This window comes from Tiliqua scincoides, chromosome 6, assembly GCF_035046505.1.
Source record: "Tiliqua scincoides isolate rTilSci1 chromosome 6, rTilSci1.hap2, whole genome shotgun sequence".
Taxonomy (NCBI): domain Eukaryota; kingdom Metazoa; phylum Chordata; class Lepidosauria; order Squamata; family Scincidae; genus Tiliqua; species Tiliqua scincoides.
This window is the reverse complement of record NC_089826.1, coordinates 13,156,970-13,183,967: the sequence shown is the minus strand read 5'-3', so window position 1 is coordinate 13,183,967 and position 26,998 is coordinate 13,156,970. Positions and strand designations below refer to the sequence as shown.

Here is a 26,998-nt window from a genome sequence, read left to right as displayed (position 1 = left end):
CCCTACCTGGGGGCCAAATGCAGCCCACGACAAGCCTCTATCCAGCCTGCAGCCAGCCTCTTGTTCCCTGAAAGCCTCTGGCCCACTCAACTGTACATGATCAGAGCTGTGCTCTGGTTGTGTCTGGAGGGTGTTCTGAGGGCCAGAGAGGTTGAATTAATAAGCCCATTCATTCATTTATTCACTCATCTAAGTTCCATCTCTTATTTATTTATTTAAATTTTATATTTAAAAATTTTTTCTGGCCCTCAACACTATGCCAGATATTTGATGTGACCCTTTGGGCAAAATGTTTGGAGACCCCTGCCCTATTTTCAGGATGTTTTGCTGAAAGACCAGGGCACAGGTGACCCAAAAGGTAAGGTGCCTGAGAATGGTTACAGGAAGAACTGATTCAAGGCTGTTGCCACCATAACATCTTGAAGCGAGTCAGCAAATATAGGGTACAATTAGGATGCTTTTGAGCCACAGAAAATGGGCCCCATTCCCCACAGGGAAAAGCAGTCACAAAGTGTCATTCCAGCATTTAGGACTGCCCTCTTCCTCTCTTTAGCTATATTTCAATGTTTTTCTATACTTTTTGAACTCAGGTTTTGGTTTTTGGTAGCATGTCCCTGGTCTCAGTTTTTCCTGGTCTCATCCTTTTCCAGATTGCATGCTCTTCAGGTTTTAAATTTTGCTTTGTACAGTGTTCAGTTTCTGATGAGTTTGAGAAATAACAGCTATCAGGATTACCAATATTATTTGGGTAGCGATACAACAAATGTCACATGCCAACAAAGTACCTTTGGTTCAAGAGATGCCCTACCTCATACAGAATCTGTAGAATTTGAACAGGCCAAATGTGTTCTTGGGATATCACCTTCCCACAAGTTAATCGTTCAACGACTGAAGAGAGCCTGGCACTTGAAAGCCTTTGAAACATGTTCACCAGATCCTTGAAGAACGCTTCATCTAGATGGCACCACAGAGACTCTGCAACAAAAACAGATGGATAACACCCAAGCATCTATATACCAAAGGGAAAAGGGATCAAATAACATTGTACCATTAAAATTCATGAACGTTCTAACCATTATAAATCAAGACATTTGTCCCAATGAAGTGAATTTCAGTACAGAGAGCATATGTAGTGAGCTCTATCTACTGCCAAATTTCAGCAAACTGAAAGCAAGATACAGCAGAGTAAAGATTTCCCCTTGAAATGAAATTTTCACAGGTTTTTGACCATTTCTGCCCAGTCAAATATACCTTCAATTTTTCTTTTTTCCAGTCTAAACCACAACGATCTTGTTTTCACTGGTTTAGCAAAAAAAATCTACAGTGTATTCGTATAAAAATATGGGGGGTTTTCGGTTCCCACCTGTGTCAAACATCTAAGACAGGATAAGTTGTGTTGCAGTGTAGTGTTTATGTGCGCAGGCGCTAGGCTTTGGGATGCTTTAGCAGTATTTGGCAACAATGACCGCGGACACACCTGCGGCTGCACAAGAGCAAACTCTTGGCCTTGAATACGCTAAGTGTCTGAAGCCCAGTAGCCTGTCAACAACAGGATCATATCTAGGAATGTGTATTGTGGTTAAGCTAGAGCAAGCCGGTCACCTAACCTTCAGTAACCTCGTTGTATTGCGACACATGTTTAAGAATGAATAAAGCTTAGCAGAGGCGGGGCAAAGAGATCAGATCAGATCGGTCCCAGCTTCGAGGCAGATCTGTTCCAGCTCTTAGCCTTCTTTCTGCATCTCACTTCCACACATGTCTGTCGTTTCATTCTTTGCTCTGGCCACTATGCCACACCAAGCAGCCCTTGGCTCCCGAGGTCTCGGGCTGCTTCCCAAGTAGCATTGCTACACTGCTACATTGCAGTGCATGCTCAGTGCCCAATTGACTTATCCCAGGTGAGGCTACACACCATACTCAAGTGACCATCAGCTACTGCACAGGGGAAAGGCAGAAGCAGCACCCTGTGTGTATTTGTGATTGTGTGCTTTGTGGAGAGGTTGTTTCAGGCCAAGCCTATTGTGGGCTTGTGGTGGTGGATATCATGATCTGCCACTTTAAGTCCCAGTATGGTATCATAAAAAGCACGCCACTGTAATGCACTGTGGAACTGATAGTGCAAATGGAGAGGAGGCTGTACGCACATGACAGCAGCATGCAGAAGCCCCACCAGAGTACGGAAAGTCATGGTGGGGGTGGTTCAGGGGGATGATCGGGGCAGGGATCAAGCAAGGGGTAGTTCAAGGGTAGGAGGGCATGGATCTTAGCAGCACTAGCACCTGCTAAGATCCTATTCCATCCAGCCCAGCCCAACATGCTCCAAGAGGTTCCTCAGACTTACACCAGCTAAATAGCTGGCCAAGCTCAGAGGAGACCTCCTGGTGGCCAATAGCTCAACAAAGAGTTTGAGTGTGGACTCTTTAAGGTGAAGTTATCCAGCTTTGTCCTTCGACCAGCCCTTTCTTACCAAGCATTTTCTTGTGTCCTTGATGGAGTCCCAGGATGGCACGTGCTAGCTGATCAAGCAGAAGGTCAGAACTGATATCCAGCTTCTGTAAGATGACGGGCACAACCAGGAAGACTCGGAGTGCTTCAGCAGAAGCAGCACAGTCAGTTACAGACTGCATAAGTTTCGTAATGGAGTTGATCACCTGGATGTGGGGAAGAAGACTGTAAGACTGCAAAAGAGTATTTAAGTCACACCAATAATGTCACTCTCCATAGTAAATGGATGGAAACTGTACTTCCATTATATTAATTCTATCTGCTTTGGCTATAAAGGGTGACATTTTGTATTTACGGAGCATATATAAGGATATATTTGCTATCTGATGACATTTATCTGTGTTGGGTGAACTGGTTTGCTACTGTAATAGCAGCTAGCAAGAAATTTCTCAAACGAGGTGATGGGCTGTCATTCCAAAATAGAATTACTTCCTCTCCTTATCAATCCTCCAGTCCTCTTTCCTGTGATTGGCTGAGCTAAGTGAGATCTTTGGTTTACCTAGTTCATTCAGCATTCTCTTTCTTACACGCAACCTCTCTTAAAGATTGATATATATGAAAAATGACATTTGGTGGACATACTCAGAGCAGCATTCTGCATTTCTGGATTGCACACCAGCTTGATCTATATACCAATTTTCAAAAAAAGGAGAACACAAGACAAAATGTATTGTAATGCAATAACCATGTCGGAGAGTAAGATATCTGAAGGAAATTGGCTGTGATGATTGAAGAGTACATTTGGCACTTCATGTTTGAAACCAGCTTGACCTCCACACCCATTTCCAGGCACGGGGGGGGGGGAGGGGAACACATGTATAAAATACATGTCTGCCTTGAAGACTGAACAATCAGAATGAAAGTTGGGTGTGCACTACGTAGATTCCAGATCAATAATAAATGTTGACATTTTTGTCATAGGCCTTACTTCAATCAGGCAATATGCCCCTTCGTGCCAACCAAGACAGCTGGAACTCAAAACCCACAATTGCACTCTTTATACCATGTGCAACAGAAGTGCTGCTTTTTACCTGTTTGCAGACGTCAGACTTAACAGCAATCTTCTCCGAGAAAAGCAACACTGCTGACATATCGATGCCTGGAGCCTCCTGAGATGTTCTGAAGTGTTTGTCTCTGCTGGAAAGACAAGGACAGGTCGTCATTGCAACTTTCCCCCCCCTTTATATACTGACCAAAGGAAAACTTTTGATTGTACTGATATAAAGAGAACTGTGTGATGATCACAAGAATGCAGAAATTGGATCAGCTCTCAGCCTGGTCCTCAAAGCTGACTGGTGCACACACAGACATAGGAAGCTGTCTTCTCTTGTGGATCAGAACATTGGTCCATCTAGCTCAGGATTATCCACACTGACTGACAGTGGCTCTTTGGGTTTCAGAAATGGACTTTTCTAAGCCCAGCCTTCAGCTCTGCTGGATCCTGAACTCCACATCAGGCTGAAAAACCCGACATAGAGTCTCTCAAGTCTGTATCAGCAAAATAGCCAGTGCAGACTTGAGAAGCCCCTTTGTGGGGCTTGGGGCTTCCCCCAAGGAGACCTCTGCCGGCCTTGACAGTGCCGCTGAATTTTGGCAGAGCCACCGGCTTCAGGATTGGGCTGTTAATTAACTAATTTCTAAAACACTTGGGAATTTGGTCATGCATCACATAATTACCTCTTATCCAGGAAGCTTCCATTGACACAATTCACTGACGAGAAGATCAGCTTAATATCCCTGTTGGTTGAAGAGGAACATAAAAGACAGTGAGACTCCAGTCAGTGCCAAAGGACTAGCTGAAGTTTGCTGCAATGAAACTGGCCAAGAACTTCTACTGTGAAAAAATCAGCTTCTATGTGAACTCCCTATTTCAAATGAATGCTACCATGCTCAGCGCCAGGCTACATTGTCAAGGCTTTAAAAATGGTGGAGGGTGGGGAGAAGAAAAAGCATCTTGGACATGTGAGGACCAGGGTGAAACCATCAGTAACAGTACCTGAAACTAGATCTGGTGGAATGTAGCCTGGTCAATTGCTGAGGGCTTGAGCTCAGGATGGAGCCTATGGAACAGCAACCATATGAAGTCCACCAGACTCTTAAGATCTGCACCACAGGCTCTTCTGATCCTCTACTAAACTGTAATCAGTCAGTGGGAACCAGAGGTACAGTCTTTTGAGCGGTGGCACCATAGTTGTGGAACTCTTTTCCCAAATAAACCAGTCCAGCCCCCTCTTTGATTCTAAAAAAACACCAAACTGAAGACATTTATTCCTTGTTTGTTGGCTGATTTTATCCCATGCTAGTTAAATATTGCTACTGCTGTTCTTTTATTATTTTTTGTACGTTTACATTGTTTGTGCTTTTCTTGTATTATTCTATTTGTGTTTTCAATATGTTAGCCACCCTTGACATCCAAAGTGGTAAAAGAGGAAGTAAAGAAGAAGAAGCCACCTTGTGAAATAGTTATTTTGAAAGGTTTCATAAAGATACATACAATCAAATAATAAAGACACATAAATCAGTACAGCAGGCAGAAACTACTGCTTTGTTGAACCAGCAAAAGCAGAAAAGCAGGTTTCAAGTCTTTTTACCAGGCCTAGAAAGTTCTTATTGCCTGCTGGCTGGCCTGCCTACCTATCTCAAGGATCAGTTTTGCAAAGCCATCTTCTACTTTCTGCCCTAAAAGAGCACTGAGGCCTGCACACATTCACTCCTTCTAGGCAATCTATTAGGCTAGGGGCCCAATCCTATCCAACTTTCCATCGCTGATGCAGCCATGCCAATGGCGAATGCGCTGCATTCTGGCATGGGAGGATAGCCACGGAGGCCTCCTCAAGGTGATGTTTTTTCCCTTAGCTCAGGGCTGCATTGTGGATGCATTGTGGATGCAGTGGTGCTAGAAAGTTGGATAGGATTGGGCCCTAGGTCTAATAGCTCCAGGCATTGAGGTTCCAGGTTCAGCTCAGGTCCAGGAATCCCTAAGAAGCCATATTAACTTCTGAGAGACAATTACCCCAACCTATCATGCATAAACGCCATACTGCATCATTGCCTTTAAACTGGAAACTGTAAGACTGCCCCACTGAGGCTAGAATTAAAGCATAACACTGCTGCATTTTATATCATAAAATTCCATGATATAATTTTATATAATTTTATATATAATTTTATATATAATTTTATAAAATTTTGCTGCTGTTTGCAAGAGCAGCAAAAATCCATTAAGTGTGAGTGCCTGTATTTACCGTTTTATATTCTGCCAGCAATTGGAAGCTGAATAAGAAACCCACTTCTCCACCTTTTCTTCTTCTACTGTGGCAAGTGTTCTGGTTAAACTAACATATGAATTCTGTAAAGAACAAAACACGCACATGCATTAAATTGTTTTGGAGACATATCTCCTCTGGCGATTTGTGACTAAACTGAGGCTGCAGGAGAAACTCTCCGTGAATAAGTTTCCTTGCATTTGGAAATGCCACCAGGATAATGCAGAGAGCTAGCTTAGGGATTCTCAAACATTTTAGCACCGGGACCCACTTTTCAGTATGATAATCTCTTGGAACCCACTGGAAGTGATGTCATTAACCTGGAACTGATGTCATGGCCAGAAGTGACATCATCAATCAGGAAAATTAACATTCCCCATACTACAAAAACAAATTCAGGGCGCAATCCTAACCCCTTATGTCAGTGCTTCCCAGCCCCAACGTAAGGATAATGCAGCTCTGAGGTAAGGGAACAAACATTCCCTTTCTTTGAGGAGGCCTCCGTAAATGACACCCAACTGCAGGATGCAGCACATGTCCCATTGGCACCGCTATGCCAGTGCTGGAAAGCACTGACATAAGGGGTTAGGATTGCGCCCTAAATTAAGTAAATTAAAAGTTTACAATAAGTATAAGTCAAAAAAATTATTTTAAATAAATAAGAACCATCCTAACCCTCCCAAGCAGTTGCTGATCTGTTTATAAAAAATTCCCCAAACATCCCAAATGCTGCAATCCTATTTACACTTACCCAGGAGTGAACCCCATTCACTTACATTGTTGAAAGCATACATTGTACATTTCCCCTGGGGGCTGGGGATAAGAATAGGCCCTCAGTTTGGCTGTACTTGTCCTAAGAGGTAACTAAACAGCCACCAGGTAGATGGGACTCAGCCAGGGAAGGCAGCTCATCTGAGAGAAGGAAAACTCTGATCGCAAACCTCCACTGCCTTGTGGCTACATCCAGTTATGGAAAAGGCTTCAGGAGTCAACCTCGAGGCAAAATCCGGAGCCGGAGTCCCGGAGGCAGTTCATGGCTGAACACAGTCACCTTCTGGCAACTCCTGCGATGCCACTGGAACCAACCGTATTGGCCTCTGCCTTTCCATTGGACTATTTCAGCGACATGGACAGGGGGGATTTGCTGCATGGGAAACAGTCTATCCTCCATATCTACTTTACCCAGGCTTCGTGCACTGGAGAGGACACTCTGTTCCAGAACCACCATTCAGAGTGTGATACCATAGTCTTCTGAGACTGAAGGATGCCAACAACATTGTATATAGTAGCCTGTTAAAGTACAGGTCTGTAGCAATTTCCCAAATGCAGTCACATACCATGGGAGCGTCAAGTCTAATATATTAAAAATAAAATACACATTGAAATGAATTGAGACCCACCTGAAATGGGCTCGTAACCCACCTAGTGGGTCCCAACCTACAGTTTGAGAAAAGCTGGTCTAGCTTTAAGAGCACAAAGAGAAACCTGTATTTTTACAACACAGTATAGAAAGATAAGGTGGTCTGTGAGCCTTTCCAGACAATTGGGTTTTAGAACAATAAATGCCCAGTTGTTAATCCTTTTTTGTGTGTGTCCAAACTTTTCCCCTCTTTTGCCCTTCTGTTGTAGTTAAAACACATTTTCACAGCACTGATTGCATCTGGAAAAATATGACATTCCGTATCAATACCTACTAATAATGAGATCATGGTATGGAATGTAGTTAGCGTACAGAGGACATCTACTTTATATCTAGCAGTACATGAACACTGATGAACAATATACCTTCCTGTTCTCTTGCCTGCATTGCTGTACAACGTTGTCTTAAAGTTTTATTTCTAAGGTTAAGCATTCCACTATTCTCCTGTTTTACTCATCTAGCCTTAACGCATGGAGAACCATTAATGTATGGAATGCCACAAATTCTAATGCATGGAATGCCACGCAATTCCCTTTTTTAAAATAGGGACTTGTCAACTGCCACAGACCGAAGCTTACTGGGGTCAATCAAGGCTGGGGGGGGTAAAAGGGGTAATTTGTACCCAGGCCCGGGGTCAAAAAGGGGGCCCAGGGGTCAAAGATGGGGGCACATTTCCGGGGATCTTACATTTCCCGGTCTCAGCTAAACTCACTGCCCACACACCAATTTCCTGATCAAAAGAAAAAAATATCTCAAATTAAGTTACCTTTTCCTCCAAATAAAGCACAATACTTTGATTTTCTCCAGCAATGATTTTAACCACTTCCTTGGCGACATTTCCTTCTGTTACAGATATGAATAGAAATGATTCATGAATTCAAGTAACCATTTCTTTTGTTTAGCAAATCTTCTATATACAGTATGATTTATAAAAATTTGACCAGAGAATCCTGCAAGGCAAAAAGCACGGGGAAAAGATCCCGCACTGTGTAATGAGAGCTAGTTACAGGAACCATGCAACACTGTAACTTTATTTATTTAGCGCATTTTCTGCCAAAAGACCAGAATAATGCTTTAATTTGCGGCAAATATGGTCAACAGTCAAAGATGTCATTAGTGTTATCTCAGCCCAGACCTAACCGGTAATTGTCAAAGGTTCCTGTATGCGTCTTTTTTCCCTGAACTCCAAACCAATTTGTATCTCTGCAACTTTATAAGCATATACAGTACTTAACATCTGTAGAAGTTATTGTAATATACAGATGGAACTGAATTTAGAAAGTGCTTAATCTGGACCAAGTTCAGCTTCTAAAGATAATAACCATGATTTACCTTGCTTGAATTTTTTGTTGTTCAAGGCAACAGGAAGAGGAATCAGTCGGTCACACTCTACTCCCCTTCCAAGTTGTCCATCTGCTCCAGCACCAAATGAGTAAACCTTCCTCAGGCCGGGGATGTAGACAAGAGTGTGCCACCTGTTTACAGAATTAAAGTAGGCAAACTGCAGAAATGCCATAGACCGTATCAGACCCTTCACCAATGTAAAATTGAAAAATTGCTCTGGCCACTATGGTTAGCAGTTTAGTGTTTATTTATTGCAGTATAGGGGAATCCCTAGCATGCATGCACTGCTGAAACAGAGACGCCTGCGTTGGCTCGGTCATGTCGTGAGAATGGATGATGGCCGGATCCCAAAGGATCTCCTCTATGGAGAACTCGTGCAAGGAAAGCGCCCTACAGGTAGACCACAGCTGCAATACAAGGACATCTGCAAGAGGGATCTGAAGGCCTTAGGAGTGGACCTCAACAGGTGGGAAACCCTGGCCTCGGAGCGGCCCGCTTGGAGGCAGGCTGTGCAGCATGGCCTTTCCCAGTTTGAAGAGACACGTGGCCAACAGACTGAGGCAAAGACGCAAAGAAGGAAGGCCCATAGCCAGGGAGACAGACCAGGGACACACTACACTTGCTCCCAATGCGGAAGGGATTGTCACTCCTGAATCAGCCTTTTCAGCCAAACTAGACGCTATTCCAGAAACACCATTCAGAGCGCGATACCATAGTCCTTCGAGACTGAAGGTTGCCAACTAGCATTGCAGTGTAGCAGGTTTTTAAAAAAAATTATTTTTAATCAATAGCAATTAATTCCTGTTTTGGGGTCAAATTAACCTTGCAGTGATGTTCCTTAGGACAGACAAATATTTTGCAACACTCCTCATCCCAGAAAACAAAAACGTTTTTCCTGATTTTATTTTTTATTCCCTCTCACTTGATCAATTTATCTCCTTGATAAATATGAAATGCATGCAAATCCCAGGGATTTCTTACCTCCCACAGGCTACTTGAGACACTACAGCACCAAACAGCTCTGCCACTAAACGTGGAAACAGCTCATTGCGCGTAGAGTTGTGGCCAAGCTGTCCATAGCTGCCGGCTCCAAAGGTACAGACCAGTCCATCCTTAGCAGGGAAAAAGCCAAATGCAACAGACTTAAGCATGAACATTCCCTGTCATGGAGCAGGGGATGAATAACTGTTTATAAGATTATTGGGGATGGGGTGGAATGATCAGGTTGGGTGCACTCTGTATTTTACTCTGCTGGGTGTACTCTAAACTTTATAGTAAGCAAAATCATATCCAAGGAAAGTCGAAGTATACACATTAAGAACGTATTCTGCTTTTGCTAAGGCTCATGGAGGCCAAGAAGTTGTTTGTTTAAAAGATTTCTATCTCGCCTTTCCCGAAGCAAATACCCAAGGCGGTTGAAAAATACGACATTAAAATGTACAATATGTAGAACAATGGTCATAATAAGAACAATGGGGGAACTATGTACACCATAACTTAGTTATGCTCGTCAAGAACTTAAGAACTCTGCTATTCTTTCTGTTGCTTCCTATCTTGAGCAGAACACCTACCCTAAGTGACGCTACCTCTCTTTCTTCCAGCCCTTCCCATGTAACTTTTTGGGGTATCCTCTCAATCTATTTCCAGCTAAGTTTTAAAGTGTATGTGACAGGACTGGACCACATTCTTCTGTCCCAAGTCTGCCCCATCCATGAGGCCACCTGATGCGGGGTGAATCAGTGGCAGATTGCAAGAGGTCTGAGAAGGCCGTAAAGAGGTGGTGGATTTGGGGTGCTTTTCACCCCAGTTTGCCACCACTTCCTCCCTCCAACCTACCAGTGCAAACTACAATGAACTGGTTCATGCTTGCTTGAGAAGCGGATCGTTCCTTACTGTGTTCCTTGCAAAACTTCCAGGTTTGACAACAGCATGCAAAGAGCATGGTACGGTATTTTGGTGTTGGATATTTTTTAAGCAATAAACAAAAAGGAGTTGCCTCTTCATCCCTTAGTCAACCTCAAGGCTGCATGATGTTGTGATGACCATGGATGTAAATGGCTTCAAAGATTAAATAAGGTCTCAGAAGTGGAGAAATGATGCATACAGACTTAAAGTAATTAATAAACTACATTAAAAAACAACAGGCAAACCTTTGAGAGAACGGCAGTGTGCTCTCCACCACAGCAAACGAACACCATCTTCTTTTGCTCTAAAGCATTCACATATGTGGGGGAATTTCTATCTGAAAGGTGAATAAGTGAAACGAAACCATGGTGAGAGAGTGCTTTTAAAAGAGAAGCTGCACAAGAGCATCTCATCATCCTTGGAAATTATCCTATGGGTGCAATCCTAACCCATTATGTTCAGTGCTTTCCAGCACTGACATAAGGGCAATGCAGTTCTGAGGTAAGGAACAAACATTCCCTTACTTTGAGGAGGCCTCTGTGAGTGACACCCAACAGCAGGATATGGCTGGAGGTCACTGATAGAGTTGATGTGTAGAGCTTTCCAACCACACAGCTCAGTTTAACCCACTGCGACAAAATGATTGTACAAGAGCTCCTTCATGTGGCAAAACCCATCAATGTTCAGTTCTGCAGTAGTAGCATCTTTCTTGAGCTAAGTGAGGGGACATCGGCCTATATCCTCTGATTGTAACCAAAATTGTTACAATTTGGGAACTGACTCAGGCGAAAAGCAGATTTGTAAGTTGATGATGTCATGAGAGCCAGGGCGGTGTAGTGGTTTGGGAGGTGGACACCTGGAAGATGTAAGGTTCAAATCCTGCCTCAGACATGAAGCTTCCTGGGTGACCTTGGGCCAGTCACTTTCTCTCAGGCTCATCTACCTCACAGGGTTGTGAGGACGAAGGGACGCGAACAGCTGTGTACACCGCCCTGAGCTCTTTGGAGCAAGGGTGGTATAGAAATGTGAAAAATAAAATAAATAAATAAGTGATGGGTGTTTCATTGGTGTTGCACCATTACTCCATATAGACAGCACTTCTCCTTACCTTCTGTGTCTCCAAGGCCAAGCTGCCCAAAAGCATTCTTTCCCCAAGAATACACACTTCCGGACAAAGAGACGGCCATGCTGTGAGCTGCTCCAGCTGCAATCTTGGCCAAAGGAATGCCTTTGAGCGCCTGCACCAACTGGGGTTCCTTGATGGAGGGCGTCCACTTTCCCAGTCCAAGCTGGCCACGTTCATTCTGACCCCAGGAGAAGAGCTCTCCTCCTTAACGTATTATACAAAAGAAAATAAAATCATTAGCCTGTGCGCAGCTCTCCGAGTAATGTCACACACATTCAGGCTGCAAGCTTTGATCATCAGGTGGGAAGTCCTCTCCCATTACCTGTTTGCCCACCTAGTGCTTTGCATTTCATCCTTTCTCCAAGGAGATCAATCAGAAAAGAACAATAATATCTTGCCATTTTATAGCACTTTCTGAGTAAGTAATGTGCTTGATATATATTATGTGACCTCAGCTCCCTGGGTTTGTCTTTAACCAAAAAGAGAGGCCTTCTCAGGAAGCTGTTGAAGGAGGTGCTGAAGTTCCTTCTTTTTTCCCCAAAGACACATTGAGTGCTCCCTGACATGCAAGGAAAGGGGGACCCACAACTCTCAGATATGAGAGTGATGCAAGAACTGGTTGTAGACAAGATATTTAATACCGTACCTTTCGACACTGCCATCGAATGATGGTCTCCGCATGCGATTTGAACAATCTGGTTGTTTCCTAATTCTTGAAGCAGTCTGTTAAAAAAGCACACACAAAAGCCATGCCAATCAGAAAGGGGCATACCTCATGAATGATTCGGGCATTGAGTTCAAGCACAAACATTTAATTCAGGTCCAGCTTATTTATACATGGATTTTTTATACACAGATATGACTCAACACAAATGGCCCCTGCAAATGAGAAGGAATGTGCTGATCCCTGGAGAAGGGGAAAAATGCATCCCTTTAAAATCAGTTTAAAAAACTGAACAGTCCTTTAAAAGTAGCCTCCTTAATGAGGGGGGGGGGAGCTGGCTGACAATCCATCAATCCTTCTCTCTCCAGCGGACCCCTCCCTTCCCCCTGAGTGGGTGAAAGAAAGGTGATCACTTTGCATAGGTGAAGGGAGGGGCTGAGTGAAGCACCTTTCTAAGCTCTTGGAGGACGACTGATTGATGGATTGTCTTCTTAATGACCCTTATCTTACATCACAAAGGTCAGCAAGGCTATTTTTAAATCACCGGAGTAAAGAAACTTTGTTTTTTAAAATGATTTGCTATAGTGCGCTTTTTACCATCCATGTGAGTGCCTGGAACCCACACGAATAATGAGGCTCAACCTGTATGTGCATGCCACAAAAGTAGTTTCTGGGCTTTTGCTTCATGACAAACAGTCAAGATGAACATGAGAGCAGATGAAGGAAGGAAAAGGAAGGAAAGTTCTCTTAAACAATTTTCCTTCTGCTTGCGCTTCCCAGGATCCAGCTTTCTGTCTCTTCTTGACAACTCTTTCAAGAAGTCAATCATGTGAAATATACTTAAAAAAAAGAAAAGTACTTCATAAAAATAACCCCATTTATTTATATATTGTATTGTCTTATAAAAGTAATTTACATAATATATGGAAGCACAACAACTGCCCTGTTTATCCTCATCAAAGATTCTCAGATCACCTAAACAAAAACCCACAGGCTTGCCACCAGAATATAATAGGTTCCCTACCTTGGCTCTGATTGATCCCTTTCGAATTCAATTCTGTGCTCAAAAAGTTTTCCTTCTGATGAGAGAATGAGTAGATGAGATGCTTCACAGTCCAGTAAATCCACCTTGAGATTCTTTCTTAATTTAATCTGCTCTACAAGGGCAAACAAAACAGAAACCACTCTTATATTATGCAGAAAAACATGCTTAGCCAGGGCTGTGGGAATTCCTCAGATGCACCTGGCAAGAGCAAAAATCAATTTGGGTTCACGGTTTAGTGTTATTCAGTGGCATAGCAAGAGGGGGAGCAAAGCAGTAAGTTATGCAGGGAGCCTCCCCGTGGCGTGAAAGTGGCCCCTCCCCTTCGGAGTCGTTCTGGGTGTTGGGATCCAAACAGAGGCGAATGCAGGATGGCAAATGTCTGGCTCCAGAACAGCAATTCAGCCATAAAACAAGCTGACTCAAGGGACATGATGTAGGCAGAAAGAAATCTCTGGTAGAGCTTCATATATATGTCAGAAGCCCCACAAATCACTGTAAGCTTTCCTTTTCAAAGATGGCCAGTAACAAAAGGTGCATAAAATCAGCCAAATGTACAACACTATCCCAGCTTCACATGATTTATCTTGATGTAACAGTTGCTTACAACATCCCTATTGCAATATTGCAAGGGCCGGGGGGGGGGGGCTTGCCTGAAGTCACTAATGAGTTCATGACAAAGATGAAATTCATGGGGAAGTCCTGATTCACAGCTCAATCTCTTAACCACTACCACACCAGCTCTCACTGAGAGCCAAAAGGTACAGGTTGCTGCATCCCTCTTGCCAATGCTGAAAGAAAGGTTAGCACATCACAGGGAACCCAGTGCTGTAGGCTGGTCCCACATGGAATGCCACAATGTACTGGGCAACCAGTACCCAGAGGTTCTTGCAGAGTACCATGGAGAAAGAGTGATGAAGCACCCATGACCTGACCCCATACACATGGGGTGCCCCTCTAAGGCATAAAAGCTAGCAACTGTTTTGGTAGGGGTCAGTCAATCAGGGTTTGCGGTGGTGTAGTAATTCCGAGTGCTAGGTTTCAATTAAGGAGGTCTAAGTTGGTCCCCACTCAGCCATGGAGTTCACTGACTGAGCATAGGCCAGTCTCTCTCTCTCTCTCTCTCTCTCTCTCTCTCTCTCTAAGCCTACTCTACCTCGCAGGGTTGCTGTGAAGATCAAATGGCAGGGTAAGGAAGTACCCTGGGCTCCTTGGGGGAAGGGCAGGATTTCAGTGGATTTAAATAAAAAAGATGGCCTTCCAGCCCTAACATGCTGCATTTTTGTATCAGCTACTCACTGGGTTTTCTGGCTGGACAGTGGTTTTCCTCATGTGCTGCTACTTTCTCCCAAACGACCACAGTCCTGCTGGTCTTCACGACAGCCAGGTAACCCTGTTTGCAGATGATCTGACGGATGGCTCCTGGGTCCTCTTCGAAGAAGCTGGGGTGGCACCTGGCCTTTGGGAACAACACCAGCGAGGTTCTGGATTGACGGCGGAGTGGCGGTGCAGTGGTGGTGGTGACCAATCGCGGCACAGGTGCCAGGTTTGTCTTGCAGTTGCGCTTGGGGGCCCGGCTGGGGGCCCGCTTTGGCATCTTCCCTCCTCTTCGCAGTGATCCCCGTCAGATGCAAAAACCAGCCAAACACGCACCAGTGCTCTCTCTGTGCTCAGAGACGGCACTTTATCCTGCCTCCCCTCGTAAGGGAGAGAGAAAGATTTGGAAGATGCAAGCACACTAGTGAGGCAGCCACTGTTAGGTGCGGCTAAACAGCCTCCCCAAAGCTTCCCCTTGAGTTGGATTCTAAGAATGCAGCCGATTAAGCCTTCAGGAGAGACCAGCAAAGGGCTCTGTCTTGCTCACTAGTTTCATTTTCCTTGTCTGTGAGCATTTGCTTTCCAAACGTCCCAGGCAGGCGTGTCTTCAGGGGAAACAGAAACTACTGTGCTGCTGACACTTTTGCAGTAAAAGAAACCAAACTCCAGGCTTGAGGAAATGTGCTTGTCATGCGCCACAGTGTAGCATAGCTGCCCTGGTGTGAGGCTGGCTCCTCTTCAGAACTGCACACCCTTCAACATCTGCAGATGCAGAGCTAGGAAGTGTCTGTGGCTGGTGGGGCTGCGAGCAGTCCTAGCGCTGATCGTTTTGCAGGTTTGTAGAGTCACGTCACACTTTGCAGCTGGTGCCCTTTGGCTTCTACATAGCATTTCCCCCCTCTGGTCCTGTATGTCTGAATGTGTCTAGGTTTCTGTGTGCATACTGTGGCAGTGGGAGGGGCCACAGGGCCTAGCAACTGACACCCACTTCCAGTCTGTCTTGTTCCAAAAGTGGGTTGAACTGGGGTGGCAGGCAGTTGCTACCCTCCAGGAACAGAGCAAACCAGGCTGAAGGAGACTGCTACTACCTCCCAGAAAAACGGGTGCACATTCCTTTGCATCCGACCACAGCAATTCTCAAACTGCGGGTCGGGATTCACTAGGTGGGTCAAGATGCAGTTTCAGATGGGTCATTTAGCACCTTGCTTAACCACCATTGAAAATATAGGGTACAAAGCTACTGGGTAGGGTGGACTTCCAGTGGGAGGCATGGTGCTTTGCTCTGAATAGGTAGGACACTGGAAAAGGGGGGGCTGTGTGGTTGGAGGAGCCGTCATCTGCTTAAAGATGGTACCCCTATTCACACTTTATCAGAAGCATGTAGAGGTATGTGTGATCACTCTCAGCTGGTGCTCCACCCTTGGCACCCATGTGTTCTATAGCCCCATCCCTACTGTGTCTGCTCAAAACAAATACCAGTACTATATCCGGGGAGAAAGCCTGCCTGCAATTATGCACACTGAGCACTCCTGGTCACTCTTAACTGACATTCTCCACGGTCAAGTCATAGGTGAAAAGGCTTATGCACATTCCTTTTCATGACAATTTCACCCCAGTTTATTTTGTTCCTCTGTAACACTGCGTGTGTACTTGCTGACTCGTGTATCTCTTGAAAGGTGTCACAGTCTACAAAAGTGTAACAGCATCGATTAGCTTTTAAGACACCCCATGACTTTGTGTTTGGCTAAAGCAGACTAACCCAGCAACATCCTATGGAAGTGACTGCCTCTGCAAGTCTATGTCTATTTTTAATAAAGGCATGCAAGTGCTCATTATAATATGGGGCCAGGGCTAGTTCCCAAATGCAGCTAAATTATTGATAGCTATGGAAATATTTGTTGCTAATATTTGTTCATGTTTTTGTAGGCTTAAGGTTGATCTTTAAGGTTTTGCTACTTTTATTGTGGTTCTCGTTCTATAGTATTTATGTTTATAGTTTTTTATTGCTACCTGCAGTAGAGGCCAGATGAGTATTTGCCTGCTGCCTTCCTATCTCAAGAAGTAACACTTTTCTCCTCCATTGCATCTTCATGCCAGAAGGTTTTGCCAGTCATATTTCTGGCTGTCCTGCATCTCTTTTGACACAGAACCAATGCAGAATAGCCCTCTTCATACAGGGTCGTTTCTTCATCTGTTCAGCAAAGGTGGCACCCACGTTTTAAGTAGGTTGGTGACTGCAGGCTGAACAGTCTCATCTAACAAAAGCACAGGACAAGCCAAAGTCCATATAGCCAAGGCTGAGCCTCTCCGGTCTGCCCCATGAGCATCAGCTGTGTTACATTATATTATACATATATATGTACATTATATTATACATATATTATAGATATAACGGCTAATATTATAATGCCGTTGTACAAATCGACGGTAAGGCCACACCTGGAGTATTGTGTCCACTTCTGGTCACCACATCTCAAAAAGGACATAGTAGAAATGGAAAAGGTGCAAAAGAGAGCGACTAAGATGATTAGGGGGCTGGGGCACCTTCCTTACGAGGAAAGGCTACGGCGTTTGGGCCTCTTCAGCCTAGAAAAGAGGCGCCTGAGGGGTGGCATGATTGAGACATACAAAATTATGCATGGGAAGGATAAAGTGGATAGAGAGATGCTCTTTACACTCTCACATAACACCAGAACCAGGGGACATCGACTAAAATTGAGTGTTGGGAGAGTTAGAAGAGACAAGAGAAAATATTTCTTTACTCAGCGTGTGGTTGGTCTGTGGAACTCCTTGCCACAGGATGTGGTGACGGCATCTGGCCTGGACGCCTTTAAAAGGGGATTGGACAAGTTCCTGGAGGAAAAATCCATTACAGGGTACAAGCCATGATGTGTATGTGCAACCTCCTGATTTTAGAAATGGGTTATGTTAGAAGGCCAGATGCAAGGGAGGGCACCAGGATGAGGTCTCCTGTTATCTGGTGTGCTCCCTGGGGCATTTGGTGGGCCGCTGTGAGATACAGGAAGCTGGACTAGATGGGCCTATGGCCTGATCCAGTTCTTACATTACACCAGAGGTCTCTAAACATTTTGGCCAATATCTGGCACAGTGTTGAGGGCTGGGAAAAAAAAATTAAATATAAAATTTAAATAAATACATTAGAGATGGAACTTAGATGAATGAATGAATCTGGTTGTGCTCAGTCAACTGGGCCAGAGGCTCTCAGGGGATCAGAGGCTGGCCATAGGGCAGATAGAGGCACTCCATGGGCCGCGTCTGGCCCTTGGGCTGGGGTTTGGAGACCCCTGCATTACACTGTCATCAAAGGAAGGTCTGAATGGGGTCTTTACAAATGTATGATATACGTTCAATGAAGGAGGCTTGCCTCAGTTTGATGTTCAGTGGGGCAGACAAAATCTCTCCCTAACCCACCTCACATGGCTTATGCTAGAATAAACTAGGATACCCCCGCCCCCCATACATGACACCTTGAGCATCCAGGAGGAAGGATAACTAGGCATTTAATGTATCAATGAAGGTGACAACTACAAGAATGTTGCCAAGCAAATCCTTTTTATTTAAAACAGCTAGTTTCTTCTTAGCAAAGTAATCAAATAAAAAGAAAAAAATCCTGATATTCCTATTGACATTCCTGGGAAGATCATGTCACCTGATTTTTAAATGACTAATATGTTGTCAGATCAAACAGAGGTTCATATTTTATGCTTATCTTCACACTGGTGACAAGTACACATGATTAGGAATTGCAGAAGTCCACACCAACTCATGATACCGCAAGATGAAAAACTCTCATTCCTGGTTGTAGTCTAAATCCTGTTCAGAGATCTGTGATTACGATTGTTAATCCAACATATAGCAGCCTCTTTCATTGAGAAATCCATTTCTCCACATTGATCACATCTTGCATGATGGACCTGTACATGAATCTTGATATACCATGCTTCCCCTTGATTTTTTGGGGGGCTAATTCTATGCAAATGCAAGCACTGGTCTATGGTAATTGACTTGTTTCATTCCCATGCAAAGGGTTTCTGGAACACTTTTAAAAACACCTTTTTGGAGCATTTTTTATTGTGCAAACATGAAATTACTATGAGCTGAGAAACCAAGTGGCTACCCTCATATTTCGGTCCTACTTCCATTTGGCTGGCTATTCAGGAAAATCTAATAGCTAATCCCTCCTGTTCAATCTAGGGGAGAGAGAACTGTGTTGGATTCCTTTTTCCATGGCTTATTGGTCTCCAACCTCCTCGCAGGCACGTCATCATCTGGGACCACAAAGGCTCAAACAGGAATGTGATAGACGGTGTGATTGCAGGGTGGAGGATCCCCATGGGATTACTCCCCCCTTCCCTCCCTGGAGATGGTGTGGCCTCCAAAAACAGGTCACTGCAGCTGCTAGAGTTGTAAGTCTCTAAAGAGGGCCTCCTCCCTTGATCACTAAAGTTACCATCCCACCCCCCTGATATTCATCCCCAGCCTTCCCTCCACTGGTGCAACTGTTCTAGTTGTTTTTTTTTTTAACTTTTTGTTCCAGGCTGACACATCTGCATGAAGCAAGTTCTAAAAATTAAAATATTAGAGAAAGCATCATTCTTATTTCTGTTGCACCCAGAAAAAACCTCCTCAATGCAGAGGTGAAACTATGGACTTTTCCTTAGCAAGGGAGAGGCAGGGATGGAGAATGTAATAGGAGAAAGATGGGTAAGCAGAGAAGCAGCAAGAAGAATTACACACCATCACTGACCATCCCCAAAAAGTACACTTAAAAGCCAGAGAAGACACTAGCATTTGTCTTTAAAACTTTGTGCTAATGTTAAAATGGAAATGTAAAAATGTTATCAAAAAAAGTGTTAACTGGGAAGAACAGAGGATGCAATCATTTGGGAGGATCATTAAGAATTCTCAGGAATAGCCAAGTGAATGAAAGATGTCAATTCCTAGAGAATAAGGTAAACGTGAGAGCATCCAATGAGTACAAAATCAAATTGGCTGTTACTTCAACATGTGTATAGTAAAAGAGGCCACCACTAAGAAAAACACCCTGCTTGAGAAACTAAGCAAGAAAAGTTTCTGGCACTCAACTGATCGAAGTGCCATTAAAGGGGCAGTGAACTGCATCCTGATAAGGAAAGAAAGCCTTTCCTCACCTTTGTGGAAGATGATGCAACAAAGCTGGCATGCCAACTTTCCTACCAACAAGTTATCAATTCTGTTTGCCAAAGCCCCGATTGTGCTCAATAGCCAGGAGAAGTTTCTCCTTCAGTTTCTGTTTCGTAGAATAAGGAGGCAGCAATAGAATACCAAAGCAGGTCTGGGCTTCAGGGATATGTTCTTCTGAAAGTGAAGTGTGAGAGTGAACTGTCATCTTCATGTAATTTGATCCCTGTATAGGGACTCGGTCAGTTCCTCGGAGAAATACTGAAAGACAGGAATGATTCGGTGAGTAGAGTTGGAATTTCCAAACATGGTCAAGTTCAGACAATACATCCTGAGATAGTCCATCTGCCTCAGTATTGGGGGCAGGATTGTGCACATCCTGCTCCTTCCTCCTGGTGTGCCTCCCCCCTTTTCCCAACTGCATGGGAGGGACTGCTCATTTGTGTGTGATCCTGTCCCCAATTGTGCAAAGAGGGACTGGTCAGGCAAGAATCTTCCAGGTGAGCCCCATGCTCTGCTCTAGGAAATATATGCATGCCCCAGTATCCATGGGGGTTCAGTTCCAGACCCCCTGTGGACAGCAGGGGTCCGCAGATACATGGACACCTCCCCCCACGGCTCCCCCACATGCTATTACACAATTGAAACACTTACTGGACTGAAAATCGAGCCAATTTTCACCCTAGTTAAGCGTTTAAAATGATGTAATGGGTGTGTGGAGAGAGTGGGGGCAACCCCCCCCATGAGCCTATTAAACTATCTTCCTGTTGACCTCACTGATGTTCTTTAACGATTCTTGCTGCTTAAGGAGAACAAAGCAGCAGGAATGGTTAAAGCAGTGAGGTCTTCCTCTTGACCTCACTGCTGTTCCTTCCCAGCAAAGGCAGCCTGTTTGAAAAAAGAAGGTGGCCTGCTAAATTTATACAATAGTTTAATGGGCATAGGGAGGCATAACTAGGGTGGAGCCTAAGGGGTAGTTTTGCGCCACCCTTGGCAGTTGACCCTCAGGCTGCACCCTAGTTACACCTCTGAACTGGATGGTTAATAAGATCTAAGAAATACCTACAGAACTGTGGGTGGTAGGCACCATCTTGGAAGAGACATTGCTTTCCTCCTCTCAAACACAGAAGGTAATGCCTCTTCAAAGATGGTGGCCTGCTGCAAGCAACAAAGCGCATGCAAGGTGTCATATGGGGGTGTTAAAAATTTTCCTGCTTGATGATATCGCTTCTGGCCGTGACATCACTTCCAGGTTAATCACATCACTTCTGGTGGGTCCTGACAGATTGTGATTCTAAAAAGTGGGTCCTGGCACTAAAAGGTTTGAGAAACACTGGTGTATAGGATTACAGCCTTAGGTGCATCCAACGCATACTTATCCAAGAGGAAGCCTCCACTGAACACAGTGGCATGTACTCCCAAGTAAGCATGCATACGGCCCCACTTAAATTGCATTGTCTTCGGAGCCAGGAATTTATTCTCCTATTGATGTACAATGGCTATCCCAGAAATAGTTTCCTTCAGTACCCCTGCTAATTGGGTAAGAGGCACTTTTTCAAGTAGGTGCTCCTTTTTTTAGCAGGGGGAGAGTAACTGGCCCACCTCACTCCAGCAGTGTCTGTTCTGGTGGCTGTCTGCTGGTATTCCTTTGCATCTTTTTAGATTGTGAGCCCTTTTGGGACAGGGAGCCATTTAGTTATTTGATTTTTCTCTGTAAACCGCTTTGTGAACTTTTAGTTGAAAAGCGGTATATAAATACTGTTAATAATAATAATAATAATAATACGACAAATTTGATCAAGATGTCAAATTATGAAGGTGCTATGTTATGTATTAGATTTTAGGAGAGATTTTTGGAGGTTGCCGTACAAAATATCAAACATGCCTTCATTAATTTTCCAATAGTAATAAAAAGAGGGCAGTGGTTAATGAATTTCATACTTACACAGAAAGCCTTTTTTCTCAGGCAAAGATAACTCATGGAAGACCTCCCAGAACTTCCTTATGGTTGGGTGTTCAGCACTGTATGTCCAGTATATAGTGTTCTACAGAACAAAAAACCAGCAGAGTCCATACTTGAACAAGAAAGATGTGCAAATGACACTTGGAAGATCGTGTAATAAGGAGTAGGAAAGCAGTTCTAGCCCCTCCTTCCACCAACCTTTTCAAATACATCCCAGTCATAATTTTCATTTCCAATTGCCACTGTCATCAGTTCTTGAGGCTCAAAGAAGTTAATTATCTGCTTTTCAAGAACTTTGTAGAATCCTCTTTTGAACTCCTCGAATATTCCATCCACTGATTTGTTGAAGACGTAATCCACATACTGGTTGACATAATCAATCCTTTGAAGAAATAAGTGGAAGTCATTAGTGGACAGTTTGGGTTGAAAAAGAGACACGGACAGATAGAGCGCACATACACAAGAATGGCCTAGTTTCCAAGAAACCAAGTTTTTCTGAAACAAGACTGGCACTTCCCCCAAATTTATCATGATCTCATAGGGAAAATGTTGCACTGTTGTGTAGAACTTTACTACCATCTAGAGCAGGGGTGTCAGATGTAAGGCCTGCGGACCAAAGGTGGCCCCTGGAGGCAATTTATCTGCACAACATTATAATTGGACTCTCCCAGCTTGATAATTGGGCTCCCTCATAACTTGAAAATATGAACAAGATTTGCACATTTCTGTCAGCTAATGTTTCTATGTGAGAACAAACTGCTTATTTCTGGCCATCTATCACTTTCTGCTTAATGATGTCACTTCTGGCCCGGCCCTCACCAGGCACCATGAATGCTAACCTGGCCCTCTGTATGAAATAAATTTGACACATCTGATCTAGAGAGCTTTACAATCAAGCCAAGATTTGTTTTCAAGACTCCCCTGTCCAAGCAACCTAGTCTACCCACTACATAGTACATTGACTCGTCACACAAGGTTTGCTTTCATTTACTTATTGCTATAAGTATCTGGAGGGGAACTGTTCTCCGGCCCTCCACAGATACAGAAAATCGCAGATAAGCAAATCCACAGTTCTTGGCCCCTTAAACCTTCTGGAGCCAACCAGAACACGGCTCAGGAAGCCACAACCCTCATAATGCCATTAAAAGGTATAAAAGCAACACTTCCGGTTTTCCTTTGAAAACTGGAAGCCACTTTTTTTTGCCTCTAGAGGCATCCTGAAGTCCACAGAAGCTGTGGGTGGATGCGCATGGGCTTCAGAGAGCTCTCCGGAGGCAACTGGAGAGTTCAGGTTGAGCCAGATCTGCAGACAGAAAATCTGCGGATAAGTAGGCTCAACCTGTGCTGGGAAAAACTGGAGGCAAAAGGAGAAGAGGATGAGATGGTTAGATAGTGTCACGGAGGCAATGAACATGAATTTGGATAAACTCCGGAAGTTAGTGGTAGACAGGATGGCCTGGTGTGCTGTGGTCCATGGGATCACAAAGTGTCAGACACGACAACGACTGAACAAAGCTCAACCTGTAGTGTAAAAGCCTTTAACATTTATATTGGTAGAAAGGAACAAGAACAAACTACGATCTTGATTGAGATGACAGCAGATTAGCAAATGAAAAGGGGTAAACTTTTGTTCTTTAATCTATAGATACTGCCTTTTCCTCATTTTTTCCCTCTTTTCTTTCTCTATGCCATATGATGCTAGTCAAAAGGTACCCCCCTAATTATTAATGGACAACTGCTGTTATTCACTTGGAGCCTTCATAATCAGGACAGCTTATAAATCTAACACAAAATGAATCTACGTTACTTACTTGTTTGTATGGTTCACGGCTACTGACATGCCATTTGGAATTAAGTCTACGTCCCTGTTGTCCCAGGATATCTAAAAATGTTTGTTAAAAAAGTATTGAGAACCATGTCAGCGATACATTTACAACACTTTGTTGGTACTGAGCACCCCGCTGTGATTTCTGCCATATAAAAAGCTACCTATTACGCTGGACAATCTTCACCTCCCCCCCATGGTGTCTTTTACAGAGATTGCTGCCGGCACTTCTCTGCATCTTTTTAGATTGTAAGCTCTTTGGGGACAGGGAACCATTTAGTCCGCTATGTGAAGTACTTTTTGTTGAACAGCTCTAAATAAATATTCTTAGTAATAATATTATATGGATTTTGACATATCCTCTAAGAGTGCCATCCCAGCCACGCCCTTTTGAGTGTTGCTAAGTAATCCAAGCACCTTGATTTCCACTGTGAAATGCTAACAAGCTGTTTTTCTGCCATCAGATCAATGGTCCACTTAATTATTACTAAACTGCAATAGCAGCAGCTCTATAGGACCTCAGATGGCCCACTCCCAACTGCAACCTGAGAACCACTGTGCCACTGCACTCAATCCAAACAGGTAAACCTTGATCTTTGGCACAGTCTTGCCACTGATCCACAAACACCTCACTATCTTTAACTGCCTGTCTCATGTGCAATCAAATGTAACACCCTCCTAATGCCTGTGATTTTTCTCCTTTGCGTGAGTTGTGTACAAGTGTTCTCGCTGCGTGTGTGTTTTACCAGTTAGAATATTCAGCAGAAGAGACTAGCTTCCCCATTGCAAGTGGGTGAAATGACTTCACAGCCCATGGAGAAGCTCATCCCTTGCCTGTAGTCCTTAGTTCACAGAGGAAACCCAACCACCCCCAGCCACAGCATGAACCCTAGAAATCTCTCTCCAATTCTCTTCCCTAAACCCCAGCTCTCCAAGGGAATCCCATATCATCTCCCTATATCCCATCTACTCCTCCTTTATGCCCACACTATCATCCAGAGGACTTCCCTTCCAAGGACTTTCTTCCTTATCAATTTCTATTGCTTTCACGGCCTTGCCATTTTCAATCACTGTGCTGTGGCACACTGGTGTGCCGTGGATGGTCTGCAGGTGTGCTGTGAGAGTTGGGGGAGGATCATTAGTTAGTAAGGCCACTGGGGGGTGCAAGCCCTTGCTGTCAGTATGCTGTGCATTGTCAGTTGTCAAAAAACCGATGGTGAGCCTTGACAATTTTAGTGTTTTCTCAGTGTGCCATGAGATAAAAAAAGATTGAAAATTGCTGAACTAGGACATGTTGCATTAGCTTTTCAGCAATGGGACCCACTTTTTAAAGTGACTCTATTGGGACCCACCTAGCTTTACAAGACTTGAAAACCAGCTGCTCAAGCCTCTGTTTTTGACTTTTTTATTATAATGGGGGGGCTACCTTCTGGAACATTTGTTGAGCTCCATATTGAATGAATAGGAACATTCTGACAGCGTTGCATTCCCCTTTTCCTGACCTTCAATAGGAGCCAAGGCATGTTTGCCTACTCACAAGTAAGCATGCATGTGTGGCTCAGTTTCACTTTCCATAAGGCTCAATAACATTCCTTATCAGCCATCAGCTTGTCATTTCATGACCACCAGCCATCAGGTCCTGACCCAAAGGTGCGTCCAGAGCCACAGTTTGAGAAACATTGAGCTAGACAGTGTTGCATTGCTATATTTTTATGCTCCTTTTCTATTATTGTCAATTATCCCCATGATAAAATTTGTGTGGTCATACTTTTCACTCTGATTTCCTCTGCCCTCCCTGCTGAATCACCAAATTGTGCCAATGGCCACTACACAGGATCCCTGCACATGAAATAATCATCCACCAATGTGCATCTGGTAACACTCATTTTATTCACTTTCACAAAGTGCCCTCAAAATCTGCACTGAAACCAGATTATAAACCCCCTGCAAGAGATCAGAGCAGCGCCACAGTACATATTGCAGAGTAAGGGGAAGAGAGAGAAGCCCAAGGCAATAGGACAAAGTGCGCTTTAGTGGCTGCTGTAACATTACAGACAAGCAATCCAAGGCATTAAACAACTGAGGGTACCCAGTGCAAGTGTAGTGGGCAGGCAAAGCTTTTGAAGATACTCACACAGTGACACAGCTCAAATGCTTCTTCGATGTCATCCTGCTCATAATCAAGAAGCTGCTGCAAGCTCCTTAAAGAGAAAACGGATGAGAAAAGGAACATTTTGCAAGGTATTCACAAGAATACATCCATGACACTGTTATTCTAAAACACGGGATGGGCCACAATACCTTCGCCAACCACATGGAAGACACATTCCCAATCCCTACTGTTGTACTCAGAGGCGCTGCTGGCAACACAGTCTGAGGCACCATATTTATTTACTTACAAGATTTCTATCTTACTTCCTGCCAGACACCCATATATCAAGAGTTCCTAAAATTTGCGTTGTGAAGCCTTAGGGCAGGGGTGCCCAAACCCTGGCCCGTGGGCCACTTGGGGGTCCCCATTCAGCCCCCTGGGGGTCCCCCCCTCTCCGGCCCTCACCGCAGCCCACGCTGGCCCGATGCACGAGCTCTGGGTCTGGCTTTTCCTTGCTGCCACTCAGATTCGCACCTGTGAAGCTCAGTGGGAGTGAAGGAAAGATGACCCCAGCATGCACGCAGGGCCTTTTATAGTGGGAAGGTAATGCAAGACTTGCAGGTCATGAAAGACTTCCCACTACAAAAGGTTCTGTGTGCATGCTGGGCTCGTCTTTCCCTGACTGGCTGGCTGAGGGTAGCAGGCAGGCAGCGGGGTGGGGTGGGGGGTTGATGGGCAGCCAGGCTGCAGCACAAGCTGAGCAAGGAAAGGAGGGAGAGAGGGGCACCAATCACCAGAACATGTCACCCGAGTGAGGGATGGAGGGAGGGCAAGCTGGCAGGTGTCTGTGAGAGTCCTTAAGAACTGGCTGAATATCCCCTCCAGTTTCCTGAGTGTGAATGTGAATGAATTCATACAAGTTCTGTCTAATATGTTCGTTTATATAAATTATGTGAATTTTTTCAAATTTGACATGCAAAATAATTTTTTTTTCTGGCCCCCAACACAGCGTCACAGAGATGATGCGGCCCTCCTGCCAAAATGTTTGAGCACCCCTGCCTTAGGGCATCATGGCATATTCACAGGGGTGCCGCAGGGTGCCCCCAGTGGCTCCTCCTACCTGTTCCCCTGGGCACCATCACCTTGGATCTTATGAAATCCAAGTTGGTGGCACCCAAATCTTGCGTCTTGGATCTTGCCAAATTTTGTTAGATCCAAGATAGCGGTGCCTGGCGAAGTCAGGAAGAAGCCGCTGTGGGGGTGTTGTGATTCAAGTAAGTTTGGAAACCACTGCCATATATCCTTCGGGTGGAAATGGTGTCATTTGAGGCAAGGGAGATTTTTTTGC

General features: G+C 44.3%; 2 protein-coding genes across 3 annotated transcripts in view; both read right to left on the bottom strand.

The window, feature by feature from the left end:
• The window catches only part of LOC136655343 (E3 ISG15--protein ligase HERC5-like), a 34,583-nt gene extending 19,444 nt beyond the window's left edge, over positions 1–15,139 (bottom strand). The window contains exons 1-13 of one of the 2 annotated variants that reach the window (XM_066631713.1): positions 14,572–15,139; positions 13,255–13,387; positions 12,213–12,289; positions 11,549–11,770; positions 10,686–10,777; positions 9,517–9,647; positions 8,524–8,666; positions 7,958–8,034; positions 5,751–5,854; positions 4,183–4,242; positions 3,537–3,642; positions 2,468–2,651; positions 809–975 (exon numbers count right to left, since the gene is read on the bottom strand). In XM_066631713.1, coding sequence (XP_066487810.1) covers positions 809–975; positions 2,468–2,651; positions 3,537–3,642; positions 4,183–4,242; positions 5,751–5,854; positions 7,958–8,034; positions 8,524–8,666; positions 9,517–9,647; positions 10,686–10,777; positions 11,549–11,770; positions 12,213–12,289; positions 13,255–13,387; positions 14,572–14,869 — 1,794 coding nt within the window. In that variant the 5' untranslated portion in view covers positions 14,870–15,139. The remainder of the gene's footprint in view (positions 1–808; positions 976–2,467; positions 2,652–3,536; positions 3,643–4,182; positions 4,243–5,750; positions 5,855–7,957; positions 8,035–8,523; positions 8,667–9,516; positions 9,648–10,685; positions 10,778–11,548; positions 11,771–12,212; positions 12,290–13,254; positions 13,388–14,571) is intronic. The other variant, XM_066631714.1, reaches the window with a different exon arrangement.
• Positions 15,140–18,921: 3,782 nt separating this feature from the next.
• Positions 18,922–26,998, bottom strand: part of LOC136655342 (probable E3 ubiquitin-protein ligase HERC6) — a 32,152-nt gene continuing 24,075 nt past the window's right edge. The window contains exons 19-23 of the mRNA XM_066631712.1: positions 25,693–25,759; positions 23,545–23,615; positions 21,932–22,115; positions 21,716–21,815; positions 18,922–20,031 (exon numbers count right to left, since the gene is read on the bottom strand). Coding sequence (XP_066487809.1) covers positions 19,817–20,031; positions 21,716–21,815; positions 21,932–22,115; positions 23,545–23,615; positions 25,693–25,759 — 637 coding nt within the window. The 3' untranslated portion in view covers positions 18,922–19,816. The remainder of the gene's footprint in view (positions 20,032–21,715; positions 21,816–21,931; positions 22,116–23,544; positions 23,616–25,692; positions 25,760–26,998) is intronic.